Source organism: Ictidomys tridecemlineatus, chromosome 3 (genome assembly GCF_052094955.1).
Source record: "Ictidomys tridecemlineatus isolate mIctTri1 chromosome 3, mIctTri1.hap1, whole genome shotgun sequence".
NCBI lineage: Eukaryota > Metazoa > Chordata > Mammalia > Rodentia > Sciuridae > Ictidomys > Ictidomys tridecemlineatus.
In genome coordinates, this window is record NC_135479.1 from 13362838 (window position 1) to 13381265 (window position 18428).

General features: G+C 35.3%; 1 protein-coding gene across 5 annotated transcripts in view; it reads right to left on the reverse strand.

The window, feature by feature from the left end:
• Positions 1 to 18428, reverse strand: part of Helz (helicase with zinc finger) — a 172277-nt gene that overhangs the window by 90994 nt on the left and 62855 nt on the right. For all 5 annotated transcript variants that reach the window (XM_078041842.1, XM_078041844.1, XM_078041843.1 and 2 more), the window contains exons 13-15: positions 14887 to 15154; positions 4620 to 4953; positions 2682 to 2812 (exon numbers count right to left, since the gene is read on the reverse strand). In XM_078041842.1, coding sequence (XP_077897968.1) covers positions 2682 to 2812; positions 4620 to 4953; positions 14887 to 15154 — 733 coding nt within the window. The remainder of the gene's footprint in view (positions 1 to 2681; positions 2813 to 4619; positions 4954 to 14886; positions 15155 to 18428) is intronic.

Below are 18428 nucleotides of genomic sequence, written 5' to 3' on the forward strand. Positions count from 1 at the left end.
AAACAACTTTCAGTAATGAGTACGTCAGGTAAAAATGCCTAAAAGTTTATTGGTATGGCCTCAACATTTAAACAACTATTTTCCTTCTTTAAACTTGAAATTCTTGGGCTGGGGTTGTGGCTCAGTGGTTGAGCACTTGCCTTGCACGCATGAGGCACTGGGTTTGATCCTCAGCAAGACATAAAAATGAATAAATAAAATAAATGTATTGTGTCCATCTACAACTAAAACATTAAAAAAACTTGAAATTCTTAATAACTTAAGTGTGTCAAATATTAATAATGTGCAAGACCTTGTTAGAGTTCAAAATAAAGAAGACATGGTCTCTTAGTATACAAAGCTCAGAGTCTAGTGAGAAAAATAAAATGTACACAACTGACAAAAAGTAACTGGACAAATTATGCTTGAAAGCACAAAACTGACTGAGCCTTCTAGATAGCAGGGGCTCAGTAGTTACTGAAACAATGAAATGGAAGGGGCTGGAAGAAGCCTTACAGGATAAGAAGATTCTCAACAGGCTGACACTGGGCAAAGATGTCAGCCCAGATGTCCCAGTGAGGAACTCCCATAAAGATAAAGAGTCAGGGCTGGTGGGGGATGTGGGGGGGAGTTCTTCAATGGATTCTTAGTTTCAGCTTTATAAAATGAAAAAGACGTAGAGATTGTATAACAATATGAACATATTTAACACTGCAGAACTATACACTTAAAGTGGTTAAGATGGCACCCATTAAAAATTTTTAAATTTTTAAAAAATAAACTTCAAGAGAATTCAATATGGCTAGAGTACTGGGGACTTGGAGGAAGGGGACGTCAAGCAGAAAACAGTTGAGTAAACTCCTGAAAAGACATTGTTGGTAAGCACAATCAACATGCTTTGCAACAAAAAGCTAATAATAAGCTTCCAATTAGGCTCTAAGACTTTATCAACATGTCAAGGAGAAGCCTTCAGAGATTTGACATAATGGTTGTTTTAGAAAACTAACTTTGAAAGAAATGTGAGAGTTGGACCAGACAACAGGGTTACAACCAGCAGGACAGAAGACCAACAAGCATGCTGCTGAATCGGTACAGGCATGAATTAAGCACTGGTTCTGAGAATGGAAAGAAAGGGACAGATGCAGAGAAGGTGAACCAAATGAGAGCTGAGACATCGCTGGAGTTTACAATGAGATCACGGAGTACCCGCAGGAGTATGAGCAAGTGGGAAGGAGATACAACAGCAAACAGAGAGTACTAGAAACATGCCAAACATTCCATCTCAAAAATTTTGGCAGGAAAAAGAAGAAAGGAGATAGGACAGCAAGGGCAAGCAAAAACACAGCAGAAACGGCTCAGGTTCTGTGTTGTAAGGAATGTCGTATTTTGTTTTGTTTTAGGACCAGAAGAAAATGGAATGTTGAGGAGGATTGATGTGTGCTGCTTCTAGGCCTAGCACATAAAAATGACCCATGTGGTCCTCTGTGCTCATTCTCTCCTGTCAACACACACAGTGACCTTGGAAACTAATTATTGAACATGCCAGGGCCTCCATCGGTATGGAACAGGGCCACTCTACCATGTTTAGAGTGATAAATAAATGTCCACTGTGCCGAGCCAGTAAATTTACAGAGAGAGAGAGAGAGAGAGAGAGAGAGAGAGAGAGAGAGAGAGAGAGAGAGAGAGAGAGAGAAAGGGGAGTTAGTATGAGCAAGACAGGGACCAATGAGACAAAACCTGGCAGAGAAACTAAAAACGATTCAGTCACACAACTATCACTGCTATCTACTGTTAAAACAAAACAGAAGTGTCTTATTTAATTGCATGTAAAGAAGTGTCAAAGAGAATTTAAGCAGAATACTATTTACACAACCAATAACTTGAGAGCCGTTTCTAAAGTATCTTCTGTCATGCTTACTCCACATTGCTGAAATCACAATATTGTCCACTTTCAAAAATAATTTAAAATTAATTACTTAATTCAGAAAGGCCTCAATTTTCCAATTAACCTTTTACTCAAAAATATCCCTAAACTGCTTGGCATCCTATCAAACTAAGGCTGTTAAGAAAAGCAATAGAAGGGCTGGAGTTGTGGCTCAGCGGTAGAGTGCTCGCCTAGCACGTGTGAGGCACGGGGTTCAATCCTCAGCACCACATAAAAATAAATAAATAAAATAAAGGTATTGTGTCCAACTAAAATTAAAAAAAAAATTAAGAAAAAAAAAAGAAAAGCAACAGAACTCATTTCGACTGTGAGGAGTCTTGGCCAAGAAAATCAATGATGAAAATCAAATGTTTCATTCTGAGGTTTCTTTTACTGTTTTGTTTTTTTGGTTTGGTTTGGTTGTTTTGTTTTGTTTTGTTTGCAGTGCTGGGGGTGGAACCCAGGGCCTCAAGCACACTAGGCAAGCGCTCTACCATGAGCTCACTCTCCTTTCTTTACCACTAAAATGCCTCCTGAGGAACATAGGCAATCTTTCCTATAAAAGTATGCTGGAGGGGCTGGGGTTGTGGCTCAGTAGTAGAGCTCTTGCCTGTCATGTGAAGCACTGGGTTCAATTCTCAGCACCACATATAAATAAATAAAGATCCATCAACAACTAATAAAATATCTGGAAAAAAAAGTATGCTGGAATTACTTATTATAGATAGTGCATTTAATATTGATATACATCCTCTACTAAGGCACTTTCTTCCTGTACCTGTTGGGACTCCACGGTATGGTGGGAGTCATGCTGATGTCTGGAAACAAGACGCCATTGTCCTTGATCCTGTCTAGTGCATAGTGCATTTCACAGAGGGGTAATCGATTCAACTGGAACTGGAGTTCAACCTGAAAGATCAAATGAATTTTTTAAATTATTTTTTATTCCTACACTATAATTATATATAATAGTGGGATTCATTATACCATATTCACACACTTACAAAACAATTCAATCAACCTTGTTCTCCAGTATCTTCCCTTTCCCTTGCTACCTCCCTCCCCCAATCAGCTTGCTCTAGTGCTCTCTTCTATAATTATTATTTTTTAATGCACACATTATAATTATATACAAATATATATCACATGTGTATATACATACATACATATATATAATTCACTGTGGTTTATTTGTATATGGACATAGCATAATTAGGTATATTCTGTTCCCCAGTACTTCCCCATACCCTCCCCTCCTACTTTTTTTTTTTAACTTTAAAAAAATTTTGTAGTTATAGTTGTAGAGAGACAGAATGACTTTTTTTTTTTTTTAATGTGGTGCAGAGGATCGAACCCAGTGCCTCACACATGCCAGGCAAGCAGCTCAGTCCCCTCCCTCCTTCTTGATGTCCTTCCTCTACTCTATTAGTCTCCCTTCTATTGCCATGAGATCCTCCCCACCACCACCCATGGCTTCCACATGTGAAAGAAAACACTGGACTCCTGACTTTCTGAATCTGGTTTTATTTCACCTAGCATAATGTTACAAACATCAATGATCAGTGCTAGCAGCTCACTAGATGACTTTGTGGAGACAACAATTTGGGGGAACAGTAGTTCAGAGTTGTTTTTGTTTTTGTTTTTTTTTTTAAGTGTGATCATGTTCTAATAGCAATTATTATGGTTAATATTTGCTTTGTTTAGTTAGTATTAGGCACTGTAATAAGTACTTTACATAGATTGTCTCACTTAACAGTATTAATGATGTATATATTGTTACTAACATCATTTTACAATTAAGACACTTAAGCACTTGTAACTCATTTAATCTCTAGACAAAATTTGATACCACCTTCTTACAAAGAATGCATTTGATAAAATCAGTAAAACAATAGGGAAAAATGATTGACAATCAGCCCTATTACACTGTTCCAATTCACTATGAATAATATTCACCAAGTTTTGTATTCAAAAAGGAAAGAAAAGGCTAGCCTTCCAGTTAAACATGGCAGCCTGAACACACAATTCACCTAAAAACCCACAAAGATAGGGCTGGGGATGTGGCTCAAGCGGTAGTGTGCTCGCCTGGCATGCGTGTGGCCCGGGTTCGATCCTCAGCACCACATACCAACAAAGATGTTGTGTCCGCTGAGAACTAAAAAATAAATATTAAAAATTCTCTCTCTCTCTCCTCTCACTCTCTTTAAAAAAAAAAAAAACCCACAAAGATAAAGAGAACAGGAACATATACAGTTGCAAATGAGAGATATCTGAGCATGGAGCTTAGTTTTTCATTTTTCTTCTTTGCTGATTTAAAACTAATCAGAGAGGCTGGGGTTGTGGTTCAGTGGTAGAACACTCATCTAGCATGTGTGAGGCACTAGGTTAAATCCTCAGCACGACATAAAATGTAAAAATAAAGATACTGTGTCCACCTAAAACTTAAGAATAAATATTTTTTTTAAAAATAATAAAAATAAAATAAAACTAATTAGAAAGCTCATCTTATTTAAAAGTAGAACATATTACATGTTACTTAAATTTTTTTAAAAAACTAATTTTCTCTGGGAGTTACAAGAGGTCCAATTCTTAATTCACCAAAATAAGCTAATCATATTTCTAGTTATTGTGGAAGAACGAACCAAACCAAAAGAAGGCTATCAACTGGCAATGGGTCTTCAGACATGTGTAGATACTGCGTCACTTTCAAACATACCTGTGTGTCACAGTCAGGTCGAAGGTTAAGTTCTTCACAGCATTCCCTGGATATCCTTAAAAATATATATTCTTTTGTTTTTTCTTCAATACTAGCTTCATAAACCTTCTCTTTGGTTCCCTGGGTCTGTGCTAACTTCTCTTTAGGGACTGGTAATAAATAAACAGCATTGACTTTGGTCATCACCAGTCGTCCAGCCAAAGTATCTTCAGAAAGTGTTTCAGTAAGCTTAAAACGCCCAAAAAGTTGTCCGTTCTGAGCATACTTTGCACCTCCAGAAACTCCAGTGAGCATGAAGCTTGCTAGAATCTGCAATTGCACTTTAAGGTTGAACCTAAATTAGAAGTAGAAAACTGGTGTGAATATTTTACATCAAAACCATCAAAAACCAAGAGTACAAGAAAAATAAATCAAACGTACTAAAAATTTTAAAATTCCTATCAATTTCACTCTATTTTTTAAGTAAGTTTTAACTTACATACTATTTTTCTGCCTCTAATCCAAGTTGGAGACACCAAAACTTTTTAATTTTTTTAAACATATGTGTGTGTGTATATTTAGCTGTCAATGGATCTTTATTTTATTTATTTATATGTAGTGCTGAGAATCAAACCCAGTGCCTTACACATGCTAGGAAGCGCTCTACCTCTGCGCCACCACCCCAGCCCCCAAAACTTTTTAAAGTGAATAAACTTCCATACAAGTTATATAAAGATGCATACCTGGTTGTGTTAAAGAGTACCCACATTCAGAAAAGTCTGAGTATTGAAAAATGAAACTAAAGATGATTTTTAAATAAAATGAACTACTATGTATTAACTAATATGAAAGTTGGCTAAAACACACCACTGGGATAACAAAGACATTAAAATCACCTAGGACTGGGACAGTCACTGCATCAAAAAACTACAATGAACTTTAGCTGATTGCTTTCCAAGCAAATTAGACCAAAAGATTCTAACCATAACCATTTATCTTTCAATAACATTAATGAAAAACAAGCATAATAAATTTTTATTCATGGTTACAAGAAGGCAAATCTCAGGGATATAGCTCAGTTGGCAGAGTGTTGCCTTGCATGCACACAGCCCTGGGTTCAATCCTCAGCACTGCCCAAGAAAAAAAGAAGGCAAATCTCATGCAGGAATTATGTCAAAAGAAGTTAAAATCCATCTTACTAGAAAATAGTTGTAGTACCCACTCACACTTTCATGTGTTCATAAGCACACAGAGAATTAAGTATGAAAGCAGCACAAACAACCACAATTAATCTACATAGTTAAGAAATGTGAAGAGAAAGTTTAAAGTTGGTTGGCAATTCTTTGCCATTCTGAAAAAGTACTGACAATGTGATAAGAAGCAAGGGAAATATTTTCTAGTCTTTCTTAGAAGATTTAAAACATTTGAATGAAAAAGAAATCATAGTGTTTGAAATCTACATATCCAGTTAAGGAAAAGGCTACTTTTTAATAGTACTGCTAATTTTTTTTTTTCAGATCTTCCTTTCTATATATGACATCAAGAATACCTTATAAGGGCTGGAGTTGTGGCTCAGTGATAGAGCACTTGCCTAGCATGTGTGAGGCACTGTGTTCGACTCTCAGCACCGCATATAAATAAATGAATAACAGCTTTTAAAAAATGTCAACATCTTTAAAAAATTATGTATATATGAAAAGAAAACCTTATAAATCCCTAAGGGAAAAAAACTATTTTAAAAAACATAAATTTCTATGGCTGTGGCTCAGCGGTAGAGCGCTTGCCTAGCATGTGTGGGGGCCCTGGGTTTGATCCTTAGCACCACATATAAATGAATGAATGAATGAATGAGTCCAACTATGAATAATAAATAAATAAATAAGTTTCTTCACTAGAAATATGTATATTAGCCGGGCTCAGTGGTATACACCTGTAATCCCAGCAGTTTGGGAGTCTGAAGCAGGAGGATCATGAATTCAAAGTCAGCTTCAGCAAATTTTTTTTTTTTAAAGAGAAGAAGAGAGAGAGAGAGAAAGAGAGAGAGAGAGAGAGAGAATTTTTTAAATAGTTATTTTTCAGTTTTCGGTGGACACAATATCTTTATTTTTTATTTTTATGTGGTGCTGAGGATCGAACCCAGCACCCTACGCATGCCAGGCAAGCGCTCTACCGCTTGAGCCACATCCCCAGCCCCTTCAGCAAATTATTGAGGCACTCAGCAACTCAGCAAAACCCTATCTCTAACTATAAAAAGGGTTTGGGATGTGGCTCAGTGGTTAAGCACCTCAGGGTTCAATCCCGTGTGTGTGTGTGTGTGTGTGTGTGTGTGTGTGTGTGTGTGTGTGTGTGTGTGTGTGTGTTGTGTGTTGTGTGTGTGTGTGTGTGTTTAAATCAAATACCATAATTAAAATATTATAATAAAATTATGACCAGGTGGCAAATGCTTGTAATCCCAGCAGCTCACGAGGTTAAGGCAGGAGGATCATGAGTTCAAAGCCAGCCTCAGCAAAAGTGAGGTGCTAAGCAACTCAGTGAAACCCTGTCTCTAAAATACAAAATAGGGCTGGGGATGTGGCTCAGTAGTTGAGTGCCCTGAGTTCAATCCCCAGTACACACACACACACACACACACCCCAAAATTATGACTATCCATTTATATATTATAAAGCTACAAATTATATTTGCTTAGAGATGTTTTTATAGAATTTAAAAAGTATTTAATGAAAATAACAGATCTGAACAGTTATTTATGTTTTTAATAAGTCATAAAAGTTCACAGGCTCCATTAGTAATCTTATTTATTTATTTATTTATTCATTCATTTGTTCATTCGTTTATTTATTTATTTATTTTTGTGGGGCTGGGGACTGAGCCCAGCGCCTTGTGCATGCAAGGCAAGCACTCTACCAACTGAGCTATATCCTAGCCCTCTATTAATAATTTTAAAACACATTTTACAACAGAACATTTAAGGCTTCAAAAAGAGATATATATACACTGAAATTCATATTAAATAACATGGATTTATATGAAGATCAAATAAACTATAGCTGAATATATATGCAATATATGGAATCTCTAAAAATCATGTTATATTTCCCTCATTCTCAAGCTAGACAGGTTAAGGTGGTAATTTGAAGAAATGCAGATTGTATATTATCTAGTTATGTGTGACTCTTTAAAGACTGGAATTAGTACCTAGTATCCAAATAACAATAAGCCTTAAAATGAAATGAAACACTTCTCCATTTACATATAATCTCTGTTAACCTGCTTTTTTTTTTTATAAAATATGCTGTTTTAAAGAACAAAAACCTTTATGTTACACATGCTTTCTTAAATGAGGCTAAAATTTTATTTGCCTTTTACCATCCAAATAACTTAAGAAAGGTCTAGGGTCATTAAGACTTCCCCCACGGGCAAGAGATTACTTCTAGTGCATTCTTGACTCACAAAGGACCTCTTTGTTGCTTTCAGAACATTTTTATCCCCTTCATTTTGTAACCACTGTCCTCTCTTTAAACTTCCTCTTCCCCTGACTTCAGTTAAGACATACTCTCCTAGTTTTCTCACTACCTCTCTACTTACTCCTCCATCTTCCATCCAAGATCAGCCACCTTATCGAAGCTCTACCCACTGTCTTCTTACTTGTGCTCTACATTCTCCTAGGTAAGATTGACCTCTCCCAGATCTACAGCACGAGGCTCACACACTCTGAAAACCCATAAACGCAAACTGGAATCACCATGTGACCTCTTTAAGGTGTCCCCCAAACCAATCCTCCCATGTATTAAACAACTTAGGGAACGGCATTAACTTGTACCCAGGTGTCCAAGCCAGAAATCAAATCATTCTTTTTTTTTTTTAAGAGAGTGAGAATTTTTTAATATTTATTTTTTAGTTTTTGGTGGACACAACATCTTTATTTATTTTTTATTTAATTTTTTTTATGTGGTACTGAGGAACCCAGCGTCCCGCACAAGCCAGGCGAGCGAGCTAGGGCTTGAGACACATTCTCAGCCCCTCAAGTCATTCTTAACCTTGCCTGACATGAACCTGTGTTCCATAACATCACTAAGCCCTGGTACTTCTGAATGGTCCTCAGTTCCTTCTCCTCCAATTCATCTGCATCTCAACATTTTTAACTTGGATTATTATAACAAATTTACTGTATAACTTCTTTTTTCAAATATATTCTTTACACCACAATTAAAGGACTTTGTACAGGTCTGAGGATAAAGTAAAAAAAATTCTCTCTCTCATCTACCAGGCCCCACCCATATGCCCTCCACTACAACTATAAATGATCAACTTGCAGGTTCCTCTAAAATTCTATACTCTTATTCTTATATCCTGTTTCTTTTAACTCAATTCTTTTGACTTACTTCTGAACCTAACAAATCTATACCCATATAAATGTGATTTATATTTATATATTTATATAGCATATAAATGCGATTCAGTGTTTTGTTTTGTTTTACAATTCAGTTTAAATATTATCTGCTCCCAAAAGCAAACTTGAGGCTGCTCCCAAAAGCAGATATGATTCCTTTCTTGAGTAGACTCAGCTCCTCTCCCTTCTAATATGGGACAGATGCCTCTCCTGTGGGTGCCCTGGATTCCTCCACCAGAATGCTGCTACATTTATGGTCTGTCTCTGTACCAAATTATAACTTGTAGGACACAAGGAAGCATATCCTGTTTGCCTTCTAGTAACTAGCCTAGAACCAAACACTTTGAATACTCAAAAAATTCTGTTCCCTGAATTAACAATACATTTCTGTTAGAATCTAAATTTTTGCCATGCACCATATTCTCGTTTCAAACACTTCACAGTATTCCCTAACAAATTCTTCAAATATATTTCTCAATGATCGTAATATATTAAAAAATTTCATTGCCATATCAATTTTAGAATCTACCATCACAAAACACTTGATCACAATTTAGCAGGCATGAGAAATTAATTTTTCAGTTTGGGAGCAACAAAAAAATCCTCTTGTGATATTTAGTTGTGTGCTGCAGCAAAACTCTTGAGGTAGAGGCACTAAAAAATAAAAATCCTAAGAAAAACAGCTTCTGCTGCAGAAAATTCGTCACTTATTCAAGATGAAGATATTACAGACTTTCTACTAGTATTTAATTTTTCTAAAAGATGAACAGATTAAACCTAAATTTCAATCAGTAATTTCTCTTAGGAATTAAAATATAATTTTTAAAATTTAGTAACTCAGATATACTTATAAAATATAGCTTATAATTAACAAAGATATTTATTATAAAGAAAAACCATCTTTTCTTTGTTGCATGCCACATTTTGAAATCTACCTTAAAGTTTACATAAAAACTAACCTTTAGATGAAGTAGAATAAAGAGCCAACAGAATTTTCAACAAATTTAAAACCATACTTGTAGCTAGTAAAAAACATGATTCTGGCAACCACTATACCTCTTAAGTGATATTTTTAATTGCTTAAAAAAAAATCGAAGCTATATAGTGAATTTCATCTCATGCAATTTCTGACTAACAAAAGTAAAACTAAGTGGAGGGTTTGGGGATATAACTCAGTTAGTAGAGTGCTTACCTCCCCCATGCACAAGGCCCTGGTTCAATCTCCAGCATCACAAAAATAAATAGATAGATGGATAAATAAATGGGAAAAAGAGAAGAAAATCTTAAAAAAAAAAAAAAAGTAAACCTAAGTGGAAAGATAACCCCTGGGTTTACTGAGGCAGAGCAACAGACAGAGGGATAACTAACAGAAGCCACACCATCCTCATGATGAAACATGCATCCCACATGAGGCCATCATGCCAGCTGGGGCACTGAGAAGCAGACACAATGGCCTAGTGGGGCAGGCTGCTGCACAGTTTAACTGACACAACACCTTCAGCTAAAGTCAATTCTTTTGAAAATGTCTCTCTTAAAATCAGATAGATTTGACTTCTAGGTAGGATTACAGAATGAACATCAACAGGAAGCTGAGGATAGGTAAAACAAAAACAAATCTCAAAAGAACTCTGAAGCTTTCTCTAAAATTTAAGTGAAATGCAGTATCCTTACCACCTACACACATCTCTCACTAAAACAATATAATCATGATTTCTAGGCTGCTTTAAAATATCACCTCTTTAAAAAAAAATAGAGACCCATTCTTATCAATAAAAATTTTTTTAAATATGAATTCCCTTGATACTACTTTCATAATTAGTAACATTCCAAAATTCCTTAAACTGTCAAAGTTCTTTCACAAATGAGTGATACACTCTGTGGGACCTTAGGAAATATCCTATCAATCATGTGGTTGGTCTGACTACAATGTCACTAAGAAGCATATTTCAGTGAATACAGAATACACTTATTACTGTCAAAACACATCCAAGCATTTCAAGAGATTAATCTATTTAACCATTCCATTGTTTTCGATCTTTAAACTGGATCTCAAACCACAACAGAACAATTCTAATATTATTTTGCTGGTCCAGTTGATTTTAGTCATCAACTGGACCAGCAAAATAATCAAGACACAATAGAGTATGGTCCTAGAACCAAATTCAATAATCCAGATTGTTTTCATACAACCTTTGATTAAGAATGTATTTTACAAAAAAAGACATATAATGTAGACTATATGGGGGGGGGGGGTTCCCAAAGCCTGATATAGTTATAATTTGGCCCTTTGCCACAAAAGTTTGAGCCCTGTATTACATCAGAGTTCAAAAGCTGCTTATAAACATCGCCAAACTTATTTTTAAAAATATATCTTGATTATATTATTTGTGCCTAAGGAATTAACAATCAAGCTGGGCACAGTATAATCCCAGCTACTCAGGAGGCTGAGAAAGGAGAAAAACAGATTCAGTGCCGGCCTGAGCAACTTAGTGAGGCCCTGTCTCAAAATAAAAAATAAAAATGGTTAGGGACACGCAGGGTAGTGCATACCTATAATCCCAGTGTCTTGGGAGGCTAAGGCAGGAGGATCATGAGTTCAAATGCAGCCTCAGCAAAAGCAAAATAGGGCTGGGGATGTGACTCAGTGGCTGAGTGCCCCTGAGTTTGATTCCTGGTACAAAAAAGAAAAAGAAAAAGGGCTGGGATGTAGCCACTGGTAGAGTGTAACATCCTAGGATCAATCCTCAGCACCACAAAAAATAAAAATATAAAAAGAATTAACAATCAAATGTGAATTGAATTTAAGGCAACATTAAAATGCATATAAACACCATCTTAAAATGATTAGAGAAAACAAAATATAAGCAACATATGAAACTCTGTCGAAGACTTTTGAAAATCTGTACAATCTATTGTTTGTACCTTGTCTACAGGCTCCCCAAACCCTCTAAGAACTCTAATTAGTAAAAAGCATTTGCTTGTTTGTATGTATGCCAATTCTTTACTGTACTTCACTAATTTTATAAGCTTGCCAAATTCAAAAAGGTAATTTACTAAACTCCATGTCCAAAGCTACCTTTGAGTGACAATTATCGCTGGAAATTTTCCAGAATTCTCTGGCACAAGACTATCTGCTTGTCACATGTTAGACTTGGAGGAGTGAATTCTCATTTCTAGATACTTCTAAACTCTTTCACATTTAGCATATATAGGACTTTAAAAGTGATGCAACTGCTTATATTCAATTTACAAATATCCCTACTGGAGTCAATAACTATGATCCAAACTTAAAGATTAAAAAATAAAGCTCAAATGTTCCTATAAAAAGGCTATATACTGTCGGGTGCAGTGGTGCCCACTTGTCATCCCAGTGGCTCTGGAGGCTGAGGCAGGAGGATCATGAATTCAAAGCCAGCCCCAACAAAAACAAGGCGCTAAGCAATTCAATTAGACCCTGTTTCTAAATAAAATACAAAATAGGGCTGAGGATGTGGCTCAGTGGTCCAGAGCCCCTGAGTTCAATCCCCAATACCAAAAAAAAAAAAAACTATATACTATATTACACTGTCCTACCACAATGTCTATGTTCTATCTTACCACAATCTCTTCTTGTCATACCTAAGGACATTTTTACACCTTAATTAGGAGTGGATTTTACCACAAAACAAAACAAAGAAGACATGCATCAACTATTGCAGTAGATGAGGTACAGTTTCCTTTACATTTCTATATTCATTTTTTCTTATTGTAAGATTAATATGTGATCTCTGAAGAACATTTCAAAAGTAGAGAAAACTTGGAGCATAAAAGTCACCTTTAATTCTACCAACCAGAATACTGTCTTAACTCTTTCCAGTATTTTTATAAATGTATATAGATGTATGTGTGTGCATATAACTATGTATACACAAAAAATTAGAATGGCAGCAGGTAAAGGATTATAACTACCATATTTTCTTCCTTAATGTTGTATCATGAATATTTTTTCTACAGTAAAAATTTCATAAGAACATAATATTCAATCATATGGCTAAACCCTAATTGATTTAACTTATTTTTCACTAGTCTTTGAAACATGTTTATACCTGCTTCAAGATGATTCCCCGTAAGTAGAATTACTATAGCAAAAGGGTCCAACTTTTTTAAAAATCCACAAACTGTCAAACAGGCTTCCAAAATTATCATGGCAACTTAGTTCATGATCAGTGTTCCTTTCACATTGCTGTCATTTTCAGGACCGTCTTGTCATGGTTTTAGAAGCCCTCACAGGGTGCTCTAGTGAACTTGCAACCACTGAGCTTCTTGATCAGTATCTGACCTTCAGAGTTTAAAGGGTTTCTTTTTTCCACTCAGACAAATTTCCATTTTGAAAAGATGATTTTTTAACATAATAATCTATCAGGGTTCTAGTCTTTAGCTATAAGTTCTAAAGTAATAAAATGATGTACAATCTTGAATAAAATATTAAATAGTACTTAAATTAATTTATAAATTTTTCTGAATTTCTAGTACAATACTCAAAAATAGTCTCAAAGATTGTAAGCTTCTAACCTTTATTTCTTCCCATTATTTGTGATTTATCATAATGTTCTTTCCTAAGGGAAGGACTCTATGATAATGTAAACAAAATGTAGGCATATAAATATGAACAAAATATAAGCCATTGCCCGTTTTTTTTACTAATGATTTCATTAGAACAGTCTATAAGTAGAATCAATAAAAGCCTTTTAAGAGCTCATAAGTGAAACATGATAGAATAAAATTTCATAAAAATAAATTAGACTGACTTTGTACATGTACTTAATCCCGAGCTAGATACTTTTGCAAGTTAGATCATGCTTAACCTATAAAGTAAAAAGTTTTCACTTTTTCTTTTCTTGCATATGTACTCAGTAATTAGTAAGTGTTGTGGTTTAGATATGAGGTGTCCTGCAAAAGTTCCGGTTACTGCAAGAAGATTTAGAGGTAAAATGATTAATTTTTAAGAATGTGACCTCAGTAGTCCACCCTAGTCTGAATGGACCAAGTGACTGCATGCAAATGAGATTTTTTTTTAAATTCATACCCCCAGTGACACATCTCCTCCAGCCACACCTACCTGCTTATAGCCACTAGTCCATTCAAACTAGAATGGATTGCTTAGGTAACAGCTCCCCTAATCTGATCATTTCATCTCTGAATAGTCTTGCATTACTGGTGCTTTGGGGGGAGACCTCATATCCAAATCATAACAGTAAGTGTTTAGAATCTATTAATAATATTAATCATAACACAGTGATAAGACAGCTTGACAAAGAAAACTATGTTGGCTAGGTTATACTCAAAAGGAAAAACATTTATAAAAGATGATTTTTCCTAAAATAATCAAAAAAGCTTTTGATTTAAGTACTTAGTCTTAACCTATGGCACGTGGGTAGAATATCAAGGATGTTGAAAGTATTCATAAACTGAGTAAAGCTGTTTTATCATCCATTTTTCAGAAGACCTAAATCATTTTATTCTTAATAACTTTAAAAATATGTGGTTTCCTTCCGTTTTTGAACATTTCTCATTGAGTGCTCGCTATGACTACATTCTCTGAAAGCTCTTAAGAATAGGGATTACAGATTTAGTGCAGCACATGGAAAAGAGCTGCCCTCTCGGAGAGGGATGCTCAGTAAGGCCTTGTAGAGATGGACGACATCTTTAACAGGGTTCCTGCCCTGACACACACACATCACAGCTATTGAAGATGGACAGAAAGCAGCTATGCTATCTAGATAGATGCAGCTAATGAAGAACCACTACCTACTTCCTGTCTTCACTTTGGCACCCCTCCATTTTAAAAATTAAAACACCACCCAAAGGGGAGATTAAAAGAAAAAAAGGAAAGAACATGCTTCTGAAGTAACTTACTTGCTGACTTCTTTATACTGGGCTATCTCCTCAATATAAAGAAGGTCATGCAACCGCGACTGATAGTTGGTCTTGGTCAATGATTTGTCTAAAACCGACTGGGTAAACAGCTGGTCAGCAGACAGAGGAATTTGGTATCTGATAAGAAGGCTCTTCTCCAAATCAGTAGTTTCATTAGGTTCAAAATCTATAATAGTCTTAGAAGAAGAATCCCAACGCTTAGCAGTGGTTACTAGCTGTTGTTTTGCATGCATCAGATATTCAAGATCTAAATGGAAACAAAAAACACATTTATAAAGGAACACAACATTAAAATTCACAAATAATACACATTTGGGTAAGAGAATTTAATAGACTACAGCTAAAATTCTTAAAAATAAAAGAATACAAAAACCCTTTGAGAGTACTTTCCCTAGTTCAGACATTTCTTTTGTCTATTTTAACAAAATAATATTAATAGGAATCTATAAGAACATCTTTAAAAAAAAAAACATAAGATTAGGACATACCACAAACAGTTGTTAACATTTTTAAAATGTAGATTAACACTTAGAACTTTTCAGTCAAGAGAAATCTGATCTGCAGGAAAAAGATGATAAATTCCTCATAAGATAATTTTATAAGGTATAATCACTTTCCACCTCCTATCAATATCTGTCCTATTATAGAAAAAGAGATGAAAAAGCTGAAAAGTTAAATATTTTTTTATGTGGAAAAGCAGACACTATCTGAAAATCAACTTACTACAAATAAAAATCTTTTAGAAGAGACACATGTATAATACTACTGATTCCTCATCACAATGTGACACAATGCCATTCAAATGCCATTTCTGAAAAATCCAGTTTAGCCTCAGTCAAATTATTAGTAAGTGTAGCACAGAATCAAAATGAATAACTGTTCAATCTTCTGACATCTCTGAAAGAAATGTGGATACAACCAGCACATCATAAGAAACTCAGAGTGTGCCGACCCCATGCTCAGTTTGCAGTGTGCACAGATTTCTATTACTGGGTGAAAAGTACGTACACCTATAAAAACGAAACTTAACCAAAAGGAAAAAACTATTCCACTGACTAACTAGGCCAAAATCCAGTTTTAGTAAAACAAAATGGGAAAACAAGGTTTCACAGTTCAAATTAAAATTTAAGAAATAAAAAGTTCTGACAAAAGATCTGTGAGTCTCCAAAGCACAAAGATAAGTTATCCTAAAGGATCTATTAAATGAGAACATAGGCAAAAATTGGAATGTCTTGCTCAATGAATGAGTGTGCAAATTTTAAATATTACATATACATTAAAAACATGTTAAGTGGGGGCTGGGGGTGTGGCTCAAGTGATAGCACGCTCGCCTGGTATGCGTGCGGCCCAGATTCGATCCTCAGCACCACATACAAACAAAGATGTTGTGTCTGCCCAAAACTAAAACAATAAATAAATATTAAAAAAAAATGTTAAGTATAGTCCTCCACTAAGAGAAATTTCTAAATTGTAGCAAGTAGCAAATTCCTAACCTTTGTTCCCTTAAAAGTCATTTTTACATGACCGCTTCATAATTTCTTAAATGTCAACATCATCAAGAGGTAAAGATTATCTGCTCAATAAAAATTTGCATTTTAAAATGGCAATGCTGGGGTGATGGCTCAGTGGTAAAGCACTTGCCTAGCATGTGTGAGGTACTGGGTTCAATCCTCAGCACCACATATAAATAAATAAATAAATAAATAAAGGTCCATCAACAACTAGTAAAAATATTTTTAAAAAAATAAAATGGATTGATACTCTGTTCTTATAGTAGCCTCATAAGCAAGTTTTCTAAAGTTAGTCTTCTTCCTAAATCCTATCATCTTCCTAAAATTGAACACTACATTCACTCGTTAGAGCATAACTACAAAAAGAAATTATACAAATGCCAACAATATACAGATGATACCATCACTAAATGTCAGATGCTCATTATCATCATAAAAGGATATCTGGATTTGCACTCATTTAATGACCTAACTTAATAGTGCTTAATGGTCAGTAGGTGCTAAGATTGCCTCTGTGAAGAGAGGGAGGGAGCCATGGGCATGGGACAGGGCCACTACTGAGCTCACTGTCATCCCCTCCTGCAGCACACGTGCACCCACTAGAAGAAACCTGGCCTGAGCCAGCTCCTCACGGGTGCGCACTTTTCTTCAATCTACATTAGGCTGAAATGGAAAACACTCTGGAAAGATGAAAGTGAACAAGTTAGGATCCAAATTCATAAAACCATACAGGGAGAGTTTAACACTGACTTATTAACCAATTCCTATCACAATAAATCCCAAATCTCACAGAAATTACAACCTAAAGAATTTCTTCCCCTGAGATACAGTAAGCAGAAACTATAAATATATTTTAAGAGAAATCCATAAGGAAAACTTACAAAGATAATTATACTATATCTAAAGTTTTGAAGATACCTTAAGGGAAGGGCTTCCACTATCAAAAACAGAATTCAAGATTGGAATATCTAGTCTGACACTTCCCAACTTTCCTAGCTCTTCTGATACTGAGAATAGCAGCTGGCTCTCCTTTCAGCCACAAAGTTGCTATTCCAAGATAGCATCCAAGGTTTACTTTGTTTTGAAGTATGTAATGCAGCCAACTTAAAATGTAACTTTAACAGGGCTTGGAGAGTGGGTAGGAAGACAGTAAGGGGGGAAAAATCCAGTGTCCTAAGTAGTCATCACAAGAGCAAACACACAAGAGGCATGTGATGAGTGGGTTTTAAATATGAAATTTATTAAAAACAGCTGCATTTATCTAGGACTTGTAGATAAAATTAAATGCTTCCTAATTCCAAAATCAGAAAATAAGACTCTTGCTTAGAAAGTATTTTGGTCTGTAATCTGACAAACCTTGACTGCTCAACTTTACAATAGAATAAAATTCAAGTAATCACCAGCTGCCACTTCCACTGTGTTCCAATATCCTTCCTTTCCCCAAACTGCTACCTAGAATCAAGAGGAGTATCTCTTTTTCTCCTTTAATGCTACAGGGGATGAAACCCAGGGCCTCACACATGCAGTCAACGGCTCCACCACTAAGTTTACTTCCCCAGCCCTATTTTTGCTCTCTTAATGAGGCTAACAAAAAGTTAAAACAGCAGAGTGAAAGCAGAAGTAACTCATACTCTGTGCACACTTACACTCTGTTCCGTTTATCTTTTATTAACAAACTATTTTTTAAAACCTATTTTTCTCCTGTTTATCTAATCATATTATGTAGAGACAGATACAAAAATATGTTCTTAATTTACCAACAACTTTGGCAGTTGGGAATAATATTTCAGTCACACTAAAGTTTATGTTAATGTTAACATATCATGCTATACTCATAGTAGAAAAATGTATAATATCAAGTTTTCAGATTTAAAGACGAGAGTTACTTTCAACATGTTGCTTCCACATATTCAAAACACAATTCCAAATCAGTACTTTCAAGCACAAGTTTTCCATCAATCAAACTGGTAGGAAGTATACACTGAGTTTACTTTGTAAGTAAGGGGAAAA